Raw genomic sequence first — 24,587 nt, forward strand, 5'->3', positions numbered from 1 at the left:
AATGTTATTATCCAGATCTTGTAATGTCCTATAATAACAAAGCTACTATCGTCGCCTACTGGACAAATTCAGCCATTGGTTCTTTTGGTGCAGCAGCCAATCCGCGTTTACAGTAAAACACCACACTTCCTGTTTCGGATTAAAGAAAATAACGCAATTAATGGTATATTCAATCTGATATGACGAATGAATTGCAGTGACTTACCATACCGTTTATGAGAGAGAACACACGGTAAGTGATGAGCTATTGCTAACTACTACATTTATTCCTGTGCTTTAGTGGTAAGCCTCCCTGTAACGCTTAAAGAGCAATGCCAAGCTAATATTTACTCAGTGCTAGCCAGGCCATTCATTGTATGTATAGTCATGCCACGTTTGTAATGTTCAGTGTCCTTTATGTGGTTGTAGATTTGCTGGTGGCAGTAGTCAGCTGTTATGCAACAATTGCAGTCTACCTGCGATAAGTTTAGCATGCCAACAGTAGACTACTTTGTAAACCAACCAAAAGCTTAGCTACTATGTGTCACGTAGGTGCCCGATAATCTACAATGTATCAATGTTGATCATACACCATCCTATTACAATGTAGCAAACGTAATTCATGTGCCACAGTATTTTCTCAGTGAGTGACAATGTTGCAGTTTAGCAAGTACCGGTATCTAGAGACTCGGGTTAATTGGGCGAGTCACTAGACCAGATCGCAGCTTGCTTCAGGTAGTATACAGGTTTATCTCTCTAGTTTATTGATTGCTTGTGACAGGGGCTACAACTTGGAAGAGCACCACTCGCCCCAGGCGTTACATAACGTATCGGGATCAGGATAGGCTGGAATAGGTTGAGGCTGGCCCGCCTAGACACTGGTGTAAGGTCAGTTTAACCTTTTACCCAGTGGGGGGGGAGTACTCAATTGTCATACTTGAGTAAAAGTAAAGATACCTTCATAGAAAATGACTCAAGTAAAAGTGAAAGTCACCCAGTAAAATATTACTTGAGTAAAAGTATTTGGTTTTAAATATACTTAAGAATCAAAAGTGAATGGAATTGCTTAAGTATCAGAAGTAAAAGTATAAATCATTTCAACTTCCTTATATTATTAATAAACCAGACGGCACAATTTTCTTTTTTACATTTATTGGTGGATAGCCAGGGGCAAACTCAGACATAATTTACAAACGGAGCATTTGTATTTAGTGAGTCTGCCAGATCAGAGGCAGTAGAGATGACCAGGGATGTTCTCTTGTGTGAATTGGACCATTTTCCTGTCAAAATGTAACAAGTACTTTAGGGTGTCAGGGAAAATGTAGGAAGTGCATTATTTTCTTTAGGAATGTAGGAAAGTAAAAGTTGCCAAAAATATAAAAAGTAAAGTACAGATACCCCCAAAACCGACTTAAGTAGTACTTTAAAGTATTTTTACATAAGTACTATACACCACTGCTTTTACCCTTACATGGATAGATGGAATAGAGGCAGACTCTGTACTATAGCTTATTCTGCACTCCTTGCTTCCAGAAGAGAGATGAGGCAGGGCCATGGGCCATGAGGGAGAACTGAACAGAAGGTCAGCACTGAGCATGCTGATTCACACTCACTGGCCTGCTGGCTAGCCTAGCTACATCACTGGACTGTTTTAATTAGAAATATGATTTCCTTATTATTAGACCAAGCAGTTTGGCTGGGTGTGTGCCTCTCAAGGAGGGTAATTTGAGGGAACTCGCTTTCTCGCACTCGCTCTCTCTCTCGCTCTCTCTCTCTCTTTTTCTTCCTCCATACCCCCTTTATACTCCTCCCTCTCTGTGACCTCTGCTATTTGTCCATCCTCCTCTTCCCCATTTCTCATCGCTCTTTCTAAATGAAAACAAGGCATCTTACTTTGTTATGTCTTCCTTCTCCCTAGGCCTGACCATGCCTGTGTCCCTGCTGTGGGCAGTGGATGTGTACGGGCGCGTTTACAGCCTGTCCACCGGAGGGCAGCAGTGGGAGCAGTGTCATGATGCCGTGTTAGAGTTTAAGAGGGTGACAGCCGTACAGCAGTGTTGCTGGGGTATTGCCTGTGACCACCACATCTACCTGAATGTCCACTCTAGTGATGTACCCATACGTTACCAGGAGGAGACATACGAGAACCAGGTACATGGGGTGTGTGTCCTCGGGACGGAAAGGTTTAGGGTCATGAAATATTGTGTGGATGAAGGGCGGGTGGGTGCCAGACGGGTTGAATAAAGATTTTTTGTTGTTGTAAATTATTGTGCAAGTCATATCTTTAGGCTACATTGAGGTTCTTCTTTCATTATTTTTATCTGGTGTTAGTATGTAGCCCAAGCCTAAACTATAGGGCCTAACTGTAGCGTGCCAAATATACGGCCAAATGCTTTTGAAAAAGTTAACCTCGATCCATTGAGGCAAAAATGACAGTGTTGGAGTTTAATTCAATAAGAGAAAAGCTACGAAATGGAGAGTTGAAAATAAATAGAAGGAGGGCCAGAACAGTATTCTAATGCTTGGGAAAGATTTGGTGGAGCGGCAAAAGAGGATGAAAACAGTGTCGGCTATGTTATGTGGGATGATTGTGAAGCGCTATACAAATTTGACAGTCACAAGACGGGAACCTCTTAAGGATTGGTCCCTTTTTTTAAATTTCCACCTAAAATGACATACCCAAATCTAACTGCCTGTAGCTCAGGACCTGAAGCAAGGCTTTGCATATTATTCATACCATTTAAAAGTTTGTGGAAATGTGAAATGAATGGAGGAGAATATAACACATTAGATCTGGTAAAAGATAATACAAAAAAAGCATGCGTTTTCTATTTTTTGGTTTGTTCCATCATCTTTGAAATGCAAGAGAAAGGCCATACATTGAAATAGGATTCCTACTGTAAATTGAACACTGCTGTTAGATTAACAATAATTTAAGCTTCCTGCCAATTTAAGACATGTCTATGTCTCGGAAAGTTGGCTGTTGTTTACAACGTCATTCTAGTCACATTATTGCATATTGAGCAACAACTGTCCCGGTTTAGGGACCAATCCCGTAGAGGCTAAAATGGTACGCCAAGGGAACTGTAGGCGACTGTTCAGATGGGTTAAATGGATGGAATAATAGCCTAACTGAAATCTGGACACTGACTGTAGGTCTATAACCTTTCACATAACCTAATATGATATTAACTCTTGCAGAATTGAGCATTCCTTGCAGTACAATTATACACCAAATGTTAATATTGACTCTCTGGAACAGGAGTGAAGAAATATTATTGTTTTATTTTAGCATCTTGAGAGAATGAAACAGAATGAAACCGGTTAGTGACCGTCTGTAAAGATGCTATCTTTATCAGCATCATAAAAGCTGATACTATTTCAACCACATCAAATATGCATCCAAGCCGAACTGAAGTCTTATCAGCAACATGTTGGGTCTATTTAACAGCTTTTCATTTTCTTAAAACCGGTCAAACTGATTTTTCCCTGGTCCATAAACATCTTTGCTCCACTAAAGAAGCAGAGATGAAAGAGAAAACAAACTTTACCGACGTCAACTAGATTGAAGCATTCATTCTATCAATTTATGACATTATTCTGGCGATCAACTGTTTATTTAGTCTTCTAGGGCAACAAGTAATGACAGAAGAGAAGCTGCATGTATCTAATTATAGACAAGTTGTCTAACAAATAGCCTACCAAAATGTCAGAAAATATAAGCAGAAACATAGGACTATCTAAAAAGGCCTGTCAACAGATCATTCTTCCTCTGACTGTACACTGCATTTTCTATATTTGTGGGTTAGGGTTGGGTGCAGATTTTCACTTTATCATATATAGTCGGGCGTTTGCAGATGGGTTATTAGAAATTTCGGGCGGGTGCGGGTGTACAAACAGCTGACCTGTGCATCACTAGTGTGTGTGTGTATTTGTACTTCTTTTGCACCTGCTGCATTTATGGTTCTTGTAACTCTCTCTCTCAGCGATGGAATCCCAAGGATAACTTCTCGGATCACTTGTTGCCGAGCGACCGCTGGCATTGGAGTGACATCACAGGGCTGGAACACCAACCCCTGGACAGTTTCCTTCTTCCCTCGACCAACTGGGAGTGGGAGGGGGACTGGTACGTCGATGAGAACTTTGGAGGAGAACCCACAGAGAAAGGAGTGAGTGTCTGTTGTTCTTCGCTATTTTTCTCACACTCTCACTCTCTCTTTCTCTGTCTTTTCGGTATCTTTCTCTCTCTCTTGTCTCCCCATTTTAGACTTTCCCTCTGTTCTCACCTTCTCTCTTTCCCTCTCTCTCACTCTCTCTTTCCTTCCCTCCCTCTATGTCCTTGTCCCTGACACCCTCACCTATGATGATTCATGTGTGAATGGATTTGTCTGTGCGTCTGCAGGGTTGGACCTATGCCATGGACTTTCCAGCCACCTACATGAAAGACAAGAAGTGGAACTCGTGTGTCCGTCGCCGGCGATGGATCCGCTACAGGAGGTACAAGGCCACAGACACCTGGGCCAAGGTGTGTATTTGGAGCAATATAATCACCTGTCACAACTAGGATGTAACTGTATGCCTCTGCTGTGAATGCTTTCTTCATGTACTGAACTGTACTCATAATGTACTGTAGGTTTGTTTAGGCCTGTGTGTGTGTGTGTGTGTGTGTGTGTGTGTGTGTGTGTGTGTGTGTGTGTGTGTGTGGGTCCATCCATGCATGTGTGTTTTCGGCTGTGTGTACTACTCACTTGTGCCATCCTGCGTGCCGTGTGTGTGTGTTGATCCGTCTCTCTGTGTTTTTTAAAAACATTTTTTAGGGGTGGATCAGCTTAATATTGCAGAAAGAATATTGCTTCCATCAATGTAATTGTCTGCATCATTTCCAATCCCCCGTCTCTCTGTGTTACCAGATCCCATCCGAGGGTCAAAGTGGTCCCCTGCCAGACCCCTTTAATGACATCAGCTGTGGAGGCTGGGAGATCAGTGAGGAGCCCAGGGGGAGGCTGTCTCTGTGGGCTGTCTCTCTACAGGGCAAGGTATTACACACACACACACACACACACACACACACACACACACACACACACACACACACACACACACACACACACACACACACACACACAAACACACTAATACATGCACACACACATGAATGGCATGGACACACACACGCACACACACACTGCTCAGAGGGCGAAGTCATATCTCCAGAGATCACAAAACACACACATTCAACACAAATGTATTCGTAAACGAACAAATCAATTTTATTGACTAATTGCCTGTGTGTGTTTGATCTGGGTCATTAGGTGTGGTTTCGTGATGGTATCCACCACCACAGCCCAGAGGGGGATGGCTGGGAGGAGGTGTCTCTGCCTGGGGAGGTGGTGCAGATCAGCTGTGGTCCAGGGGACCTGGTCTGGGCTGTGCTCTGGGAGGGACAACTCATCGTCAGGGAGGGCATCACCAGAGACTCCCCACAAGGTGGCTGGTTAACAGAGGAAGTGTGTGTGTGTGTATTCGTGTTAGAGAGAGAGAGAGAGCGTGAGAAGGAGAGAGAGCGTGAGAAGGAGAGAGAGACATAGAGAATGAGAGAGAGACCGCATGTTTGTGTCTGTTTGTGTGTGTGCAAGGGAGAGAGAAATGGAGAGAGAGCCTGAGAGTGTGTCTAATGGTGACTTTCCTCCTCTTCTCTCTCTGCCAGGCTCGTCCTGGGTGGTGGTGGACTCTCCCAACCCAGAGGCCGGGGCCATCCACGTAGCTGTGGGGGACAACGTAGTCTGGGCCGTCACCAAGGACAACAAAGTAAGACTATATGAAACACTCTCATGTATGCTCTCTAACTCTTCCCTTGTCAGCAGCATGTTCCTGATGATGATCTCTCTGTATCTGTCAGGTATGGTTCAGGCGTGGCATCAACTCCCATAACCCATGTGGTTCAGGCTGGATCGGGATGGTCGGAGAGATGGTCATGGTCAACGTGGGCCTCAACGACCAGGTAAGGATTTGATCAATGTTTATTACCAGACCTTGTAATAGATTGTCAGGTAAGTTCTCTGAGTGTGGTTTATAAGGATTCACTTGTCGCTGTCCATAGTGCTGAAACGTGTTTGGTCGGGTGTTCTACACAGTCAATGTCTGTTTGTTCTGCCTCTGTCCAGGTGTGGGGTATCAGCTGTGTGGACCGGGCAGTGTATTTCCGTCAGGGTGTGACCTCCAGTGAGTTGAGTGGTAAAGCCTGGAAGGTTGTCAACGTGCCCCGAGACGGAGACATCAGGTCCCACTCCTCCGCCAGCATTAGCAGTCTGCACAGGTGGGCTGGGGACATGGACACGGAATACTGTGACACATTTCCAATGCTTGGGCAATCTCATCTACATAAAACGATTAGCCAAACAGTCTGCCGGCTGGGTGCTCTGTGTATTACTAATATCTCTCTCTCTCCCCGTCCCACAGTGCTGGTTGTTTCTTCAGTGATGAGGTCCAAGCCCAGTCTGTGATGAGTGAAGACTCGGACACAGAGGGCGGTCCACAGAGGGCGGTCCTAGAAGTAGGGGCATGCTCCTCCTCTCCTCCCCCCGAGCCCCCTCCCATCGACCCCGACATCCCCAAACCACGCATCCCTAAGGTCACCAGCGACAGCTTCATCTCTGAGATGCTCTCCGACCGCGAGGCCAAACAGGAGGGGGCCACCGCTGCCACCACTGCCAGTCCCTCTATCCCAGAAGAGGAAGTCGCTCTTGGGGAACCAGAGGCCAAGTGTCCCCTTCCGGCCCTGGTTCTCTCCCCCAGCCTGTCTGGAGGGCTTGGGGACCCCCAGTGGAGTAACGTGGACCTGGAAGAGACCCAGACTCACCTGGCTGTGGGGCCTGCCGGGGTGAGAGGGGACTCGCCTGACACTTGTAGTCTGTCCTCGGTGGCCACCTACACCCTGTGTCAGGGGGACCCGTATGGGGCAGATGAACACCCGCTCTGGGCATGGGTCAGTGGAGGAGGCTGTGGTGTGAACTGTCACTCCCAGCTCAACTGGTTCAACTCTGCCACAGGTGAGACACAGATACTGTAGATATTGTATCGCCTTGAAATTGTATTTCTCCTGTATATTAAAACAAGCAGAGGAATATACAAAACTCCAACTCGCAATTAAACCAGAATACAAACTTCTGCCTGATGTAACAGTGTCTCTCTGCTTTTTCCTTGTTGTTGTTGAGCCACTGGAGTGTTTCCTAACACGTTGTTGATAAAGTTTGGACCTTTGTCTTATTGTCTCTCCTAGCCCTGGCGTCATCAGTCCAGTCCATGAGTCTGTCCATCAGTCCAGCCCAGACAGCTGCCTGGCGGAAACAGATCTTTGAGCAGCTCAGCGAACGCTCTAAGAGAGAGATGGACCACTTTAAACACTACGAACAGGCCATAGAACAGGTACCAACAACTCTAACGTTTACAAATGCTTTTTCTGGTTGCTTGCCTTCGTTTAATGAGTTTTGTTTATGACTTGTCCTTGTTGTATAGACGTTGATTAGTCTCCCTCCCTCCCCTCCTTCTCTCCCTCCCTCCCCCCCTCCGTCCCAGTCTGTGTGGGTGAAGAAAGGGACCATGCAGTGGTGGAGGGACTGGAAGCCCCATAAGTGGGTGGATGTGAGGTTTGCCCTGGAGCAGTTCTCAGGACCTGAGGGAAACCAGGACGGCATCCTCTTCCTCTACTACAACTTCAACGAGGAGAAGAAGGTGAGGGGACGGCCACAGTGCCTCTGTATGTGTGCCTGTGTGTGGGTGTTTTCTGTGATGAGTTATTTAGTCCTCGTTTTCTCCTCTCTCTCCTCCTCTCCCTCTTTCCAGTACCTGCATGCGTTCATCAACGAGGTGACTATCTTGGTGCCGGTGCTGAATGACTCCAAACACACGTTTGCCGTCTACACAGCAGAGAGGACCAAACAGAGGTGGCCTATCAGACTGGCTGCTGCCACTGAGGTGGAGATGCATGACTGGGTAGGTTATATGATCACTGTCTTCCATCTGAACCTGTCACAAAGTACAGTGCTCCATTTTCACAGAATCTCATATGTTTTACTCGTAAGCAAATGTCATGCTAAATTCTGGATGGCGAAAGGGTTATGCCACAAAGAACCAGATATAACAATCTTTTTAAATGAACCTTTTAAGTAGTACGACTTTGCCTCTATGAAGACTTTGCGTATGTTATATACATCCTTTATAAGTTGTAGTTTGGTAAAAGTGGGGCCTTAATGTCTTGACTACGTCTCTCTGTACCCCCAGCTGGCCCTGCTGAGTGTGTCGTGCTGTGACTCCCGGGGGATCCAGGGTCCCCCCTCTAAACAGGCCATCTGGTCAGTCACCTGTAAAGGAGACATCTTTGTCTGTGAGCCTTCACCTAGCCTGGAGGCCTGTCCCTACCCCACACCATGCGATCAGATGTAAGACACGTCCTCTGGGCTGTTATCAATGCTTTATAAAGGCTTGAGAAATGAGACCTGTGAATACAAAGCTGCAGTACATCGTGAATGAGTTATTTGTGGATAAATAGATATTTATTGATCAGATGTATGCACTTACAACTGAATAGTCTTAACCATCAACCAATGTTTTATCAGTCACTGGAAAATGGTATACTTTTCTTTCTTTTGTCTCTAACCACACGTTGCTCTGCCCTGTCTGCCCTGTCTGCCCTGTCTGCCCTGTCTGCCCTGTCTGCCCTGTCTGCCCTGTCTGCCCTGTCTGCCCTGTCTGTCCTGTCTGCCCTGTCTGCCCTGTCTGCCCTGTCTGTCCTGTCTGCCCTGTCTTCCCTGTCTGCCCTGTCTGTGTGTGTTTGCAGGTTCTGGCGTCAGGTGGGGGGCCACCTACGTCTGGTGGAGTGTAACAGTCTGGGGGTGGTTTGGGGTGTAGGCTACGACCACACTGCCTGGGTCTACACCGGCGGTTATGGAGGGGGAATCTTCCAGGGTAAACACAAATGGATATACTGAACATTAACCTACTGGACTGGACTTAAAGCATTTGCTAAACATGACCAAGTATTGTATAGCGTGAACGTGTGCATGTTATTCAATCATTTCACCCAAACAGCTCACGCGCGTCAACGAACATCTGCATTACCGAACGCTAAAGTAGAACTTGGTTCTATTTGAGACGCTCAATGGGCTGCTAGTCACGCCTGTCCCACCTACTCATTGGTTTCCATGAGCATACAAACCCATGTGGGTGCTTTAAAGATGAATGAGGAGAGATGATTTATTTATATAACCTTATTTAACTAGGCAAGTCAGTTAAGAACAAATTCTTATTTACAATGACGGTCTACCCCGGCCAAACCTGGACAACACTGGGCCAATTGTGAGCAGCCCTTGGGACTCCCAATCACAGCCAGATGTGATACAGCCTGGATTCGAACCAGGGACTGTAGTGACGCCTCTACAGTCAGAGTAGAGAAACACACCGTTTTGTATGACTCAGCAGTCGGCACCATATTATTCATGTCAGGTAAAATAATAACCCAATGTTTATCTCCCAGGACAAATTAGCAAGCTAGATTAATGTCCATGAATGTTTTATTTTGTGTTTCGAACTGTTCCCAAATTGATATAGTTGGTTCACATTTAGATGAGGTATTTTTACCTGTGTGTCATGATCGCGTCTGGTGGGGATAGACAAAATCAACATGAGGAGATAAGCGCAGGGCCAGTTTGGTCAGGGTGAAAAGGTATTTATCAGCTCTACTTGATCTCAGCTCCTGACTATAACCTCTCTCTTGTCTTTGTCAGGTCTGGCCAGCAGCACAGATAACATCTACACCCAGACAGATGTGAAGTGTGTTTATATCTATGAGAACCAGAGGTGGAACCCAGTCACAGGTTACACCAACAGAGGCCTCCCAACAGACCGTTACATGTGGAGTGATGCAACAGGACTGCAGGAGTGTACCAAGGCCAACACCAAGCCTCCATCCCCTCACTGGACATGGGTGGGTACCACTAGCAGGACAAAATATGTCCATTTCACCCTCAATAGAGAGCAATAGTAATGACAACTTTTTTTGTAGGCACTAACTCTGCAATGGCTCATTGGTCAAAGCTATGGGGAAATTTTTTGGATAAAAAAAAAAGTTTTGGATAAATAGAAAACAATAAGGTCTGTGGTAAACAGGTTTAGGAGACCGTAAACTTTTTTTAAACGAGATTATCTTCATCAGCCAATGTCAGTTTTTTTATTTATTTTTAATCATTTATGTAATCAAAACAAGCACATTAAAGGCTTCATAATTCATAAAGGTTATGGACTACAAGCTGGCGAGCTCTGTGGACAATATCACATTTGAACTTTAACTAAACATGCACACAGTAGCAGTCGATGTCTAAAACAGACACAGGAGGCAGATGGCTGGAGTCTCACAATATTTATTCATCCAATAGGGGAAGGCAAGAGAATGGTCGTGGACAGGCAAAAGGGTCAAAACCAGTTCAGAGTCCAAAAGGTACCGAAGGGCAGGCAGAATCAAGGTCAGGCCAGGCAGGATGATCAGGCAGGTGGGATAGTAGTCCAGAGTCAGGCAGGGGACAAAACCGGGAGGACTAACAAAAAGAGAATAGCAAAAGGAGTACGGGGAAAACACGCTGATTGACTTGACTAAACAGACAAGACGAACTGGCACAGAGAGACAGGAAACACAGGGATAAATACACCGGGGATGACAAGCAACACCTGGAGGGGGTGGAGACAATAAGGAGGACAGGTGAAACTGATCAGGGTGTGACACTTGTTTTGCTAACTGCTCTGTCTCTTATCAGATAGCAGACTGGACCATTGACTACGGGATCTCCGGGGGGACAGACCGAGAGGGTTGGCAATACGCAGCTGATTTCCCTACGTGAGTGTACCTAACCTTCCCCAATACATATTCATTGGTGTATCTATCACATCAAGCTGAATCTTTTCCCTGCTTGAAAGCAACCATAATATTTGTTTACGTCACTGTCATGTATTTTCCCTCCCTCCCTCTGTATGTACTCTTCCAGGTCGTATCATGGCCACAAGACCTTGAAGGACTTTGTTCGTCGTAGACGATGGGCCAGGTACTGTATGTTACTACACAACAATGGCTCTGTTCCCTCATCACTGTTTGTTTAGTCAGCACACAATAATAATAATATATTTGTTTTCTATAGCGCCTTTCATTACAAAGAGAATCTCAAAGACGCCGTAAAACCGAACAAAACAAACGTGGAGATCTGGCAGGTCTTGGGCGATGGTCTTCCGCAGCTTCAGATGAGGTGTTGTTGAGCAGGGTAGTTCAGAAAGGCTGGGCAGTACTTCAGTGGATGGAGCTTTGATGGCACAGAGAGGGAGCAGTCAGTTTCGTAGACCGGCCCGGTGCTGTTCATCAGGCACCTCATTCGTTGTGTACTCCTCCTCTGGAGGTAGACTGGATAGTCCAATACTGAAGTGTAGCACCCACCTAGGTGACACAATGGTCTGGTCTGCCTCATTCTGCCGACTCAGTACTCTGTTTAAACAACCCTGGGTTTGCGCTCTAGGTAGAAAAATGGCCCGTAAGCACATATCTAGGATCAGATTTACTCTACCTAAATCCTAACATTCGACATTGAGGGAAACACAATAACTGACCTTAGATTAGCTCTAGGGCAGAGTTCTTCAACCCTGGTCTTGGGGACCTACAGGAAGTGCATGTTTTTGCTCCATCCCAGTACTAACACACCTAATTAACTAGTGGTACACTGGTCTAGTTGCGACTTATCTCCTATTTTAACAACCCTTGTAAACTACATGGCCAAAAGTATGTGGACACCTGCTCAACATCTCATTCCAAAATCATGGGCATTAATATGGAGTTGGTCCCCCTTTGCTGCTATAACAGCTTTCACTCTTCTGGGAAGGCTTTCCCCTAGATGTTGGAACATTGCTGCGAGGACTTGCTTCCATTCAGCCACAAGAGCATTAGTGAGGTCGGGCACTGATGCTGGGCAATTAGGCCTGGCTCGCAGTCGGCATTTCATTTCCTCCCAAAGGTGTGCGATGGGGTTGAGGTCAAAGCTCTGTGAAGGACAGTTAAGTTCTTCCACACCGATCTCAACAAACTATTTCTGTTTGGACACAGCTTTGTGCACGGGGGCATTGTCAACAAACAAGAAAGGGCCTACCCCAACTGGGCTCCTGAATGGTGCAGCGGTCTACAGACCCTGGTTCGATTCCAGGCTGAATCACAACCAGCCGTGATTGGGAGTCCCATAGGACGCCACACAATTGGCCCATTGTCATCCAGGTTTGTCCGGTGTAGGCCGTCATTGTAAATAAGAATTTGTTCTTAACTGACTTGCCTAGTTAAATAAAGGTTAAATAAAAAAGATTAAAACTGTTGCCACAAAGTTGGAAGCACAGAATCATCTAGAATGTGCGATGCAGTGCCGTAGACCGCTGCACCATTCGGGAGCCCAGTTTGGGGAAGGCCCTTTCTTGTTTCAGCTTGACATGTATGCTGTAGCTTTAAGATTTCCCTTCACTGGAACTAAGGAGCCTAGCCCGAACCATGAAAAACAGCTCCAGACCATTATTCCTCCATTTCATGAATCTCCCAACGAACAGTTCTTGTTCAGACGTTGCTTCCAGAGGCAGTTTGGAACTCGGTAGTGTACCAAGTACAGACGATTTTTACGCGCTACGCGGTTCAGCAATCAGTAGTCCTGTTCTGTGACCTACCACTTCGCGGCTGAGCAGTTGTTGCTCCTAGACGTTTGTACTTCACAATAACAGCACTTACAGTTGACCGGCAGGTCAGGAACTTGACAAATGGAGTTTTCGGGAAGGCGGCATCCTTTGACGGTGCCAGGTTGAAAGTCACTGAGCTCTTTAGTACGGGTCATTCTACTGCCAATGTTTGTCTATGGAGATTGCATGGCGGTGTACACCTGTCAGCAACGGGTGTGGCTGAAAAAGCCGAATCCACTCATTTGAAGGGCTGTCCACATACTTTTGTGTGTGTGTATATATAGTGTATTTCCTCTGACAGGAAGTGTAAACTGACGACCACAGGGCCGTGGCAGGAAGTCCCGCCCATCCCGTTGAGTGACGTGACCATCGTCCTGTGTGGAGCTCAGAGCAGTGTTGAGCCGATCCCTCTGTGGGCCATCAGTAACAAGGGAGATGTGCTCTGTAGACTGGGGGTCACCCTACTGACTCCTGCCGTGAGTCTCTCACACACACACACACACACACACACACACACACACACACACACACACACACACACACACACACACACACACACACACACACACACACACTATGTAAACACACATGTTCACTGTGAATACGCACACATTGTATTTGATAACCGAAGTGGTTGTGTGTGTTCCTAGGGGACGTCGTGGCTCCACGTGGGCACAGACCAGCCTTTTAAGTCTATCTCCATCGGTGGGGCCAACCAGGTGTGGGCCATTGCCAGGGATGGATCTGCCTTCTACAGGGGCTCTGTGTCCTCAGAGAGCCCTGCAGGTCAGCCAGAGAACCACGCAGAACCCACACTCTCTGACAGAACCCAGGGTTCTCCCTTCAGTCTTACTGCTAATCAACAGTTCAGTTAGTCACTCAAATGTATTTCTAAAGCTGTTTTTACATCAGCAGTTGTCACAAAGTGCTTTACAGTAATACTGTAGCTCGATGTTTCCTTTCTGGAGGAGCTTACCTCTCTGGGCTCTGGTTTGTATCACAGAGATGCACCTTATGATGAAAGTAGACTAGTCACTGGCTGTTTAATGTACTATTGCCCGCTGCAGGAGATTGCTGGTACCACATCCCCTGTCCTGGAAGACAGAAGCTCCAGCAGGTGTCTGTAGGGAGAACGTCGGTCTACACTGTGGATCAAAATGGTACAACAGAAAATCATTTCCTGACTTACTATGACACTTGTCTTTATTATCAGCTGTCTATTAGTTGTGCCATCTCAATGATTTATTTTTGTCATGATTTTAATTTGGTGCTCTCCATCCAGGTAACCTGTGGTTCAGACAGGGCCTGACTCCCAGCTACCCCCAGGGATCATCATGGGAACACATCTGCAACAATGTACGCAAGGTCTCCGTAGGACCTCTGGACCAGGTGAGCAGAACCTACAATCTAAAACCTGGGTGGTTGTCGTCGGCAATAATGAATCATAATGACTTTCTCTTTTCTCAAAATTCAACGCTGTTGACATTGCACTGTGTTGAGTAACTCAACCCTTCTCGTTGTGTTTGTGTAGGTGTGGATCATAGCTGACAAGGTACAAGGCAGCCACAGTCTGAGCTGTGGGACAGTCTGCCACCGTCTGGGGGTTCAGCCCATGGAGCCAAAGGGACAGTCGTGGGACTACGGCATCGGGGTGAGACCCTTTAACCTTCCCTCTAACCCTGACCCTAACCCATCAACGTGCTTCTGAGACACCAATGACTTTGAAGGTTTTCTTGGTGGGGGGCTGTCTGACTTTCTCTCTCCATCTGTTATCTTTCTCTCTCTCTCTCTTCCTCTCTCTCTCTTCCTCTCTCTCTCCTCAGGGTGGCTGGGACCACATCACTGTGAGAGGGAACTCCATTGAGGCTCCTCGTGTCCGCATGCCCTCCCTGACACCCTCCCTAACGGGCCCCCCTCCACCCCGCAGCCTGCTCCCTGTCATGATCACGGAGATGGAGAACGGGAACGCTGTCAGGTGTTAAACACACGCACCCACAGTACTTGCTAGTGGACACTATCTCTGTTCTGTCTTCAGCCCAACTCTCTCTTCAGATACGTCACAATGCAACTACCCCACCATCCACACTGTACTGTAGCTCCCAGCTCCAGCCTCAGCTCTTCTGACCTATCACCTGGCTGTGTTAAAAGACCTTTGAACCCTATCTCTGCGCCCTCAGCTTGACTCAGCCAATCACCTTCTCTCTTCACAGCTAGCAGATCATGTTCAATATTTCCCACATAGAGCACTAAAGTCGTTTTTAAACCGTGTCACTGAGTCTTTGAACATTGCGTTATTGTAATTTAAAGGTAAACTCAGCGAAATGACGTTGCCACGAGCAGCACCGCAAATATTCAGATGAGCGAGATGCAAGACTCTCTCACACACAGCATCTGTGCATGTACACAGGTTCGCTTCACGCTGGTAGAGTGGTAGGTACGGATCGCTTCACGCTGGTAGAGTGGTAGGTACGGATCGCTTCACACTGGTAGAGTGGTAGGTACGGATCGCTTCACACTGGTAGTGGTAGGTACGGATCGCTTCACGCTGGTAGTGGTAGGTACGGATCGCTTCACGCTGGTAGGTACGGATTGCTTCACACTGGTAGAGTGGTAGGTACGGATCGCTTCACGCTGGTAGAGTGGTAGGTACGGATCGCTTCACGCTGGTAGAGTGGTAGGTACGGATTGCTTCACGCTGGTAGAGTGGTAGGTACGGATTGCTTCACACTGGTAGTGGTAGGTACGGATTGCTTCACACTGGTAGTGGTAGGTACGGATTGCTTCACGCTGGTAGAGTGGTAGGTACGGATCGCTTCACGCTGGTAGTGGTAGGTACGGATCGCTTCACGCTGGTAGTGGTAGGTACGGATCGCTTCACGCTGGTAGTGGTAGGTACGGATTGCTTCACGCTGGTAGAGTGGTAGGTACGGATCGCTTCACGCTGGTAGTGGTAGGTACGGATTGCTTCACGCTGGTAGAGTGGTAGGTACGGATCGCTTCACGCTGGTAGAGTGGTAGGTACGGATCGCTTCACGCTGGTAGAGTGGTAGGTACGGATCACTTCACGCTGGTAGTGGTAGGTACGGATTGCTTCACGCTGGTAGTGGTAGGTACGGATTGCTTCACGCTGGTAGAGTGGTAGGTACGGATCGCTTCACGCTGGTAGAGTGGTAGGTACGGATCGCTTCACGCTGGTAGAGCGTGGTAGGTACGGATCGCTTCACGCTGGTAGAGAGTGGTAGGTACGGATCGCTTCACGGTGGTAGAGAGTGGTAGGTACGGATCGCTTCACGCTGGTAGAGAGTGGTAGGTACGGATCGCTTCACGCTGGTAGAGAGTGGTAGGTACGGATCGCTTCACGCTGGTAGAGAGTGGTAGGTACGGATCGCTTCACGCTGGTAGAGAGTGGTAGGTACGGATCGCTTCACGCTGGTAGAGAGTGGTAGGTACGGATCGCTTCACGCTGGTAGAGAGTGGTAGGTACGGATCGCTTCACGCTGGTAGAGTGGTAGGTACGGATCGCTTCACGCTGGTAGAGAGTGGTAGGTACGGTTCGCTTCACGGTGGTAGAGAGTGGTAGGTACGGATCGCTTCACGCTGGTAGAGAGTGGTAGGTACGGTTCGCTTCACGGTGGTAGAGAGTGGTAGGTATGCGACCAAAACAAAGGAAATTGACCCACTATGCTGTTTACTTTCTGCATCTACTTCATATATGAGTCTACGTTTAAATCTGTGCTCTTAAGATAACTTTTTGTTTTATTTATGGTATTTGTTTGGTTGAATGTTTTTTATGTGTGTGTTTGGTGTGTACGGTATTATGTGAGTCGATTTTTTTTGTTTATGTTATGGTGGTAATTGATTTATCTTTTTAAAATAATATATGTGTTTTGGGGGGGTATTCAATGTGATTGGGGCGACGTTAAGATGGGTAAGAAAGCGTCACTGTTGGCCCAATTATTTGTGACTTATTCTAAAAAGTCTGTATCAGGAAGTTACAGTACTTACTACTTTGTACCTGCTGGCAACAGGTCGAGATTCTACTGGAGTCACACCAAAAACAATAAGGATTTATTTAACGAGAAGAATTTTTGTTATTAACGTTTGATAACACATGATGCTTTTACAGTTCTAGGCCTTCCCCCTGAATGGTTTGTATCTGTGATGGCCACAATGAAGAGTTTGTATGCCCATGTATTTTTGACAGCACTCGAAAAGAAAGTATATATTCTTCTTTTCATGAAAAATTTGCAATGTGTAGTTCTACACTGGACCGAAGTGTGAATTGCTTGGAAAGTGATGTCTTTGCGGGGCTTTAAAGTGTATCTGTTTATTTCTCAGGAAAATAAGAGTTCTCCTAAACGCTATTATTGGCATGTTTTTGACCTTCTACGATTGTAGCAGTAATGACTGACAGGCAACACACGTGAAAGGCTTGGTGGAAAGAACAAATCAATATTTTTGTTATAAATCTGTATATGAGTATAGTATAAATGTTTGAATGGGGATATTTCAAGGTTGGGTTATTGTACGTTGCTATATAAAAAGGTAAAATATTAGTCCTATGAACTATTATCCATAAACCACAAAAGCTGAAACTAGCAAATTTGGGCATTAATTGATCTTACTTCTCTACATGGAAACCATAAGCCAATAGCTATCGCTGATATACTGGAACTACAAATAATTGATTGTACAGAAAACTGTATGTCTGAAAACTCTCACTGTATCTTCCTATGGCAGTTCCTAATACAAAGAGGGCGTTGTTTGATAATGTTTCACTTACTACTGTTAACTGTACAGGCTTCATCCTAAAGGAGCAGCACATGCTTGTCATGCTGTGGTGTACCCCTTCACATTCCAAGCTTTAAGTGTTAGGTCTAGAGGAGGACTTGTCCGTTTAAAAAATGATTCCATTGTTTTTATTGATTATAATGTCAATTAAAATACTATAATCAGGTACTATTCTAACCCCAACAAGGCTGTTATTGATGTGTGTATATTTCTTCCTTCCAATAGTGTGCAGGGTCAATGTCCTCTCAATAAATGTGGTTATTGATAAGGAAGATTATTGTATTTATTTTATTCTCATGATCCAAAACTCTCATGATCCAAGACTCAGAACTCAGGCTACAAATATATTACAGTATAATTCAAACACACATTGTAAGAGAAACATAAATATGTCTTCAATATCAAATTCACCTGTTACAAACACACACCACTGTTTTTATAAAATAACCCAGGCACTTTTATCCAAAGTGCCTTACAGTCAGTCCGGCATGCATACGTTTTACATACACGTGATCCCGGGAATCGAACCCACTATCCTGCCGTTGGAAGGACCATTTTACAGATCTGTAAATACACTTACAAGATACCATTGCAGTTTGGAGATGGGTCATAGAGAGAACTTGGTCAACACATCAATTCTGACACGTACAAATATATATCTCTGCAGAGCCTGTGGGTCTAGTGGTAACTCTGCCGGCTTCCCCACCGACGGCATGGGTTCAATTCCCTGCTTCAACCCTTCAAACTGTTTTCCCCACCTATATACAGTTTACATATATGTATCTACAGTCATAACGATTCGCACTTGATTTAAATGATGCTGTGTTTTCTTTTCCTTACTTAAAGAGTGCAGTATTTGACTAAAGTCTGTAGGACCAGTCTAGGTAAGCATATCCTTGTCCTGTATGTGACTGTTGTGTCCAGAGGCAGTGCTCAGCAGGGAAAACAAATATTGGTCCTAAAAGGTTGAAAACCCTGAGGGCCACAGTGTATGCTGGTTTTTAGGTAGAGAATGAACTATACTTTGACAATCAGTTATTTTAAATTTTTTACCAATTAACTACAGTAATCAGCAGTTAGAAAAATTCATGAAAATAAAAGACAGTGAAATGAAACAGATTAAATGGCGCTGGAATGTTCTTCGACTTTGGTCGGTCAGAAGTCTGTCCACTCTTGGTTCTCACCACCAATCAGAGTCAGAATCCAAGTGATATGTTTTATCATAGAATACCCAGAGGACCGTCTGTCACTATTCATGCTAGGCCTATGTCTAGACTGGCAAAGTCCACAGGTGCTTTGCTTCAGCAAGCCAGTCAGGTGGGAGGATGCTGTCTGTCTGTCTTCACTTATACTCCACCATTATGTTTCTTAGAGTTAATGTCAAGGGTATGGTGCTAAGAATCACCTCCCACCACTGTCTCATAGAGTTACTGAGTCAAGTTCTTGTATGCTCCATTTAGTGCATGGTGATGTCAGGTATGTCACTATAGCTCACTAGCTTGGTGGAGTATAAGGCTGCATCTCAGATGACACCCTTTCCCCATTCAGTGTACTACTTTTGGTCATAAGTACAGTAGCAATGCACAATATGGGAGATAGGGTGTCAGTTGAGATTCGCTCCCCAAGTCAAGCATGGATGCTCCAACCCTTCGGCTGTGGAGTTATCACCTGCTAGCTGTTAGCTTTCCTGGCTAAAGCTGTGAATCTGGGTGAGGAACTGAGACAGGCTCTCCTCCCCATCCTCCTCCAGGTGCTGCTGGTAACACTGGAGCAGTCTGGCAGCGCTAGCCTCTGTCGGTGTCTCCCCGGGGGGCAGGCGGGCGCTGGACATCCCCAGGATGATGGTGGTCAGGGACTTGATGTAGTTCTCGGCCAGCGTCAGCGTCTCGATCTTGGAGAGCTTCTTATCCATTTTGACATGCGGGATGGCCTCTCTGAGGGCCTGGAAAGCGTTGTTAAGTTTGTGCATGCGCTGGCGCTCCCGCTCGTTGCTCTCCAGCCGCCGGACGTTGCGTTCTTTGTTGCTGTTGTGAGACCGTCGGCATCTGTGGGGGTTGTGGGTGGCACCCCCTCCTCCTCTACCTTGCTCGCGGTCCCCGCCCCTCAGGACCCCCCTCCAGGAGCCTCCGATATGGACCGACGCCTCAGAGCCCTCCTGTTCGCTAGAGCCTGGTTCACTGGTGTCACTGGTCTCTGGTTCGGGGTCTGGCTCAGTCCAGGGTTTTCTGGATGACTTAGCGGCCTTCCCTTTAGACTTCATCCTTCAGCCTGATTCAGTTACCCCTCTACCTCACACTGCCAAAAGCTTTGAAAGATGACAAAAACAACAACTGGTTATAGAAAGGGCTTATCATGGAAGAAATAAGCAAACAGAGGGCAGTGCCTTTACCCTGAAGGCTACAGTGTTACAGTTGAGCTTAAACACTCAAGTTGGAATATCCGGCTTTTTGAGCACCATTTTATCCCCTTCCAATCTCCTGGCTTAGACTTGAGTTTTTATTATTACTCATAAAAACCACTAGAAACTGGCAACCCAATGAAGTTATAAATGCTGATTACACTGTAATTACATTATAATTAGCTAATGGAACTAACCCTGCTGTTTATGATCCATAAGCATTTCACTGTACCGTTTACATCCTGTATCCTGACGAATAAGCTTAGATTGATGAGTAATGATGAGGAATACCTGCATAATATGTTATTTTACAGTAAGACAGAAATATGGCCATTTTATCATTGTTTTTATTCGCAGTTTTAAATCAAGATTTAACAAACACCACATCTATCTAATCAGCCAGTGTGTGAAAACACCATAATGTTGGGTGTGTAATCTTCACCTCTCTTATCCTGCTGCAGGCTACCCAAGGCTCCAGATAATACCCGACTCAAGGTTACTCTCTTATAACAAACAGGGGCCAGAAAAGAACAGCACACGTTTGGTAGAGAGATTTTCCCCTGTGTATGCCATCTCATAATTTAAAACCTCTTAAGGATCTACGGGATCGGTGTCCCAATACCGGGGCGGTTGTTGCTAACCTGCGCTAATGTGACTAGAATGACGCTGTAAGTAACAGCAAACTTTCCAGGACATAGACATGTCTTATAAGGGCAGAAAGCTTAAATTCTTGTTAATCTAACTGCACTGTCCAATTTACAGTTTCTATTACAGTGAAGAAATACCATGCTATTTGAGGAGAGTGCACAACAAAAAACTTTTATCACGGCAACTGGTTTGATACATTCACCTCTGAAGGTAAATAATGTACTTACATTCAGTAATCTTGCTCTGATTTGTCATCCTGAGGGTCCCAGAGATAAAATGTAGCATAGTTTTGTTTGATAAAATACATTTTTATATTCAAATGTAGGAACTGGGTTCTACAGTTTGAACCCCTGCTGTCTATACTGTTATGCTTCATCAGATGCCATTCATGTACCATGGTAACATGTGAATACACTAATAATAATACATGGGATTTATATAGCGCCTTTCAAGGACTCAAAGTTTTTTACTGCAAGTGGCTGTTCTGCTATACTACACCAGCAAATTCAACAAATAATAAGTATATCAGCCTAATCGAAGTGTTAATAATTAAAGTGTTTAAACTTGCAACAATGCTGGGATTATTACTAATGCGACTTGGCGCATCCAATGGCAATGTCTGCTTTAGGTATTACGCCGGGAGCCGTCTGCTGATTTGACAGCTCCAACGCAGTTACACCTCTGACACCCTGTAAATAAAAACAATGAAACTGATATGCAGTTGCCAGTTATCGCAAGTTAAGGCAGAACTGATTGAATCTAGCCCTAAATTGACAACAAATATTTCCAGTGCATTTTTAAGGCATGTCATATTGACCAACAACTCAGTGTATCAATATAATAAAACCTATTTTATATTAGCGTTTAAAAGTATACATTTGACCTTTTTTCTGAAGTTATTATCTTAGTTCTGAACCAAGTACCAGGACATTTTAGCCAAAACCCTGGTTGGCTCTGCCAGGAGGCTGAAACTTGGCCTCAAGTGGATCTTCCAGCAAGACAATAACCCCAAGCACCCATCAAATTCCACCAAGAAATTATTAATTGACCACAAAATCATCATTTTGCAATGGCCATCTCAGTCTCCGGACTTGAACCCCATTGCAAACCTGTGGTTTGAATTTAAGAGGGCAGTCCATAAGGGCAGACGAAGGATATCAAGGATCTGGAAAGATTCTGTATGGAGGAAAGGTCTTAAAATCCCCACAATGTGTTCTCCAATCTCATAAAACATATTAGAAAAAGGCTCAGGACCATTATCCTTGCAAGATGAGGTATTAGAAGGTGTTGAAAACATGGGTGTCAATATCTTTTAGAAAAAAATATATTACTTGTTCATAAAACTATTTCTCTGAGCAATTGTATTAGTATAAAATAATATCATAAAAATGTTTTTGCATACAATATACTGTAACTCAGAATTTGTATGATTTATTTCATACAATCTTTTTTTGCTAATCTTTATCAAGAGTGCCAATCATTTTGAACCTGATTGTATGTTTAGATGCATGGAGAATGTTCTACAAGTCAATAATAACAAAATAAAAGAGAGGTGGCAAGTATATTTACTTTAGGGCCTCGAAACCCATTCTTTGTCAATAATTGGATTTAAACAAAACTTCTTAGGCTTGTAGAGACACTAACCAAGCATTAGCATTGTTACTTTGTTCCCCGGTCTCCCCTACTGTATAAATGTTGTAACTCTCTCATACTCTCTTTCTCCCACGCTCACCAATCATTTACATAAAGTAAATAGTTAGCCTTCATCAAGTTGAGAAAACAGTGAACATCTTAAATAAATACAACTTCATTGGATTTCAATAAAGACAAAAGGGAATAGACAACTAATTGACATTTGAGTTACCTTTAAAAATGAAAGTAAGATGCCTGTGTATGTAGAAGAATAGTTTTCACCGTGAAACATCAATAATATCCTCAGAATTAAAATTTCGGTTGAGTGGAAGATGCGTCTGTCGTTCTGCTCCAAGGATGAAAGATAACTGTCGCATGTGAGGTACCTGTCGCTGCTGTAATGTACACGTTGCGCTCGCTTAGCCAATGGGAGTGCGCTCAGACTCCGGACGTGGTCATCTGTGCCCGTGCGTAGCCAAAAGCCTCGTTTACATCTGAGGCTATGAAGCTAACATGCTTCATTTGTCCTGATCTTATCAACATTCTGATTGTGCCCACATTGAAGCTTTTGCAGCTACACCAGAGGAGGCTGGTCAAAGGAGCTATAGGAGGACGGGCTCATTGTAATGGCTGAAATGGAATAGTTGGGAACGGTATTAAACACATCAGATATATGGAAACGACATGTTTGACACATTCCATTTATTCTATTCCAGCCATTATAGCTCCTCCCACCAGCCTCCTCTGATCTACACATGGTAGTAAAATGTATCTCTCTAGCTCCGTCCACTGTGTCCGCATTGTGACCAGATATCCTGGTCCCTCCCTGTATGCAAATTATGCAAATTATTTGAAAGACCACTCCAGAGGTGGTCAGTAAGATTAAATGACAATCATATCAAAATGCGTATTTTAAAAGTCTACACCTGTCTTTAAAATGTGGGCACAATTAGATTTTGGACAAGATCAGGACAAATTAGGTTTTGTCTAGAAGGGATACAGCTTTTGTCACAATTTACTTTTTGTAGCAGGTTTAGGAGAACCTATGCAGCAGGTTAGGAGAATGAACGTAGCAGGTTAGAAGAATCAGGTTAAGGTTAGGAAATGGGTTAGCTAAAACGCCAAAAAAATCTACTTTGAGGTCAATTTGACAAAAGCTGTATCCCGTCTAGACATGACTGACAAATGGCGCATGTTAGAACCAAGTATAAACAGGGCTAAAACTACCGCTTCATTGGTCCAAATCAACTGGAGGCTTTCCACATGTATCAGTCCACTCCTTGCACCCGCCCATTCATTTTCTGAATCCCTCCAAGTAGCCCATCAAAAAAAATAATAGTAAAGTCGCTCATCAATTTTCACAGTGGGGATTTTATAAGATTTTTATGTTGGTTCATCTATTTTCTTTTTCTATTTGAATACAGCATTTTGTGATACACTGTGTGTGTGTGTGTGTGTGTGTGTGTGTGTGTGTGTGTGTGTGTGTGTGTGTGTGTGTGTGTGTGTGTGTGTGTGTGTGTGTGTGTGTGAGTGAGTGAGTGAGTGAGTGAGTGAGTGAGTGAGTGAGTGAGTGAGTGAGTGAGTGAGTGAGTGAGTGAGTGAGTGAGTGAGTGAGTGAGTGAGTGAGTGAGTGAGTGTGTGACCTATTGTTGCGGCATGGTATTACTTATCACTGAGATATGCTTCACAATAGGCAAGGGGAAACAAATAAAATGAAAACTGTATAAATATTTTATTTTATTTTCAACATCAAGCTCTTATCAGTACAGTAGTTAGCTGTTGAAAAACCTGATGAAAATGTTGTTACATTTTAAATATGCAGGCTGTCAAATACTTTATGAATGAATCAAGACATTTCCATTGTTGGAACCCATTTATTCAATGTAGGATTATCAGGTCGCCATTGCTATGTTGTGATCATCAGACCCCTCTGTTATTGTTAATGTGCTGTAGGCTAATCCTTATTGGGAGACAGGCACAGCCCTGAAAGGTAAACAACTGACTCTTGGTGGTACAGTAGCCTGAATGGGGATGGTTTATCAGCCCTGCAGTTGGACCCCTAGTCAGGCCCATAGAATGTAAAGGGAGTATGTGTAGTGTTTACTAGTGGTGAAACAGCAAAGTCCCACTGTTGAGCTCTTCTGTTCTTCTGTTTATTTTGAGATTTTTCTTCGATCACATTGTCTTCCTTCAGCAAACACACTGTTAGACCTCCGTCTCCTCATCCCCAGTGGCGGATACTGGGCTAAAACACAAGAAAGCCAGACTTCTGTATGATATAGTGTTATAGTTCCACAAACATTTCTACCGGTATCTAAAGAGAATGTCAGACACAGGTGAGCAGCTCCCAGCAGCAAAATGTGCAGCGGTGAAGTCCTTGAGTATGTGTGTGTGTGTG

The 24,587-nt window shown here is 44.8% G+C and overlaps 2 protein-coding genes across 5 annotated transcripts; one reads left to right on the forward strand and one right to left on the reverse strand.

The window, feature by feature from the left end:
- Window positions 1–58: 58 nt before the first annotated feature.
- Window positions 59–17,783, forward strand: LOC115201376 (tectonin beta-propeller repeat-containing protein 1). 4 transcript variants are annotated; one of them, XR_003879736.1, is made up of 25 exons: window positions 59–232; window positions 1,898–2,130; window positions 3,966–4,148; window positions 4,382–4,504; window positions 4,890–5,015; window positions 5,292–5,466; window positions 5,687–5,787; window positions 5,879–5,980; window positions 6,144–6,295; window positions 6,439–7,028; window positions 7,259–7,404; window positions 7,555–7,710; window positions 7,822–7,971; window positions 8,260–8,417; window positions 8,816–8,943; window positions 9,762–9,961; window positions 10,785–10,864; window positions 11,013–11,069; window positions 13,022–13,196; window positions 13,371–13,506; window positions 13,788–13,880; window positions 14,003–14,109; window positions 14,252–14,371; window positions 14,544–16,300; window positions 16,369–17,783. XR_003879736.1 is itself a non-coding variant. In XM_029764957.1 (24 exons), exons 2-24 carry the CDS (start codon window positions 1,906–1,908, stop codon window positions 14,700–14,702), a joined length of 3,642 nt encoding a protein of 1,213 aa, XP_029620817.1. In that variant the 5' UTR covers window positions 59–232; window positions 1,898–1,905; the 3' UTR covers window positions 14,703–17,783. The 4 variants fall into 4 exon arrangements, 1 of the variants encoding a protein (XP_029620817.1); XR_003879735.1 differs by having other exon boundaries at window positions 14,544–15,552; window positions 15,613–17,783; XR_003879737.1 differs by having other exon boundaries at window positions 14,544–15,278; window positions 15,491–17,783.
- LOC115201377 (class A basic helix-loop-helix protein 15) lies at window positions 17,777–22,692 on the reverse strand. Its single transcript, XM_029764958.1, has 2 exons — window positions 22,422–22,692; window positions 17,777–19,816 (listed from the first exon to the last, which is right to left on the reverse strand). Exon 2 carries the CDS (start codon window positions 19,769–19,771, stop codon window positions 19,190–19,192), a length of 582 nt encoding a protein of 193 aa, XP_029620818.1. The 5' UTR covers window positions 19,772–19,816; window positions 22,422–22,692; the 3' UTR covers window positions 17,777–19,189.
- Window positions 22,693–24,587: the final 1,895 nt, after the last annotated feature.

Source organism: Salmo trutta, chromosome 10 (assembly GCF_901001165.1).
Source record: "Salmo trutta chromosome 10, fSalTru1.1, whole genome shotgun sequence".
Taxonomy (NCBI): Eukaryota; Metazoa; Chordata; class Actinopteri; order Salmoniformes; family Salmonidae; genus Salmo; species Salmo trutta.

Excerpts from the sequence above, each read along its gene's own strand:
- LOC115201376 (XM_029764957.1), top strand. The coding sequence starts at position 1,906 with ATGCCTGTGTCCCTGCTGTGGGCAGTGGATGTGTACGGGCGCGTTTAC. Across the intron at positions 5,981-6,143 it reads ACGTGGGCCTCAACGACCAG|GTGTGGGGTATCAGCTGTGT; the intron begins GTAAGGATTTGA and ends GCCTCTGTCCAG. Across the intron at positions 13,881-14,002 it reads CTACACTGTGGATCAAAATG|GTAACCTGTGGTTCAGACAG; the intron begins GTACAACAGAAA and ends CTCTCCATCCAG.
- LOC115201377 (XM_029764958.1), bottom strand. The coding sequence starts at position 19,771 with ATGAAGTCTAAAGGGAAGGCCGCTAAGTCATCCAGAAAACCCTGGACT.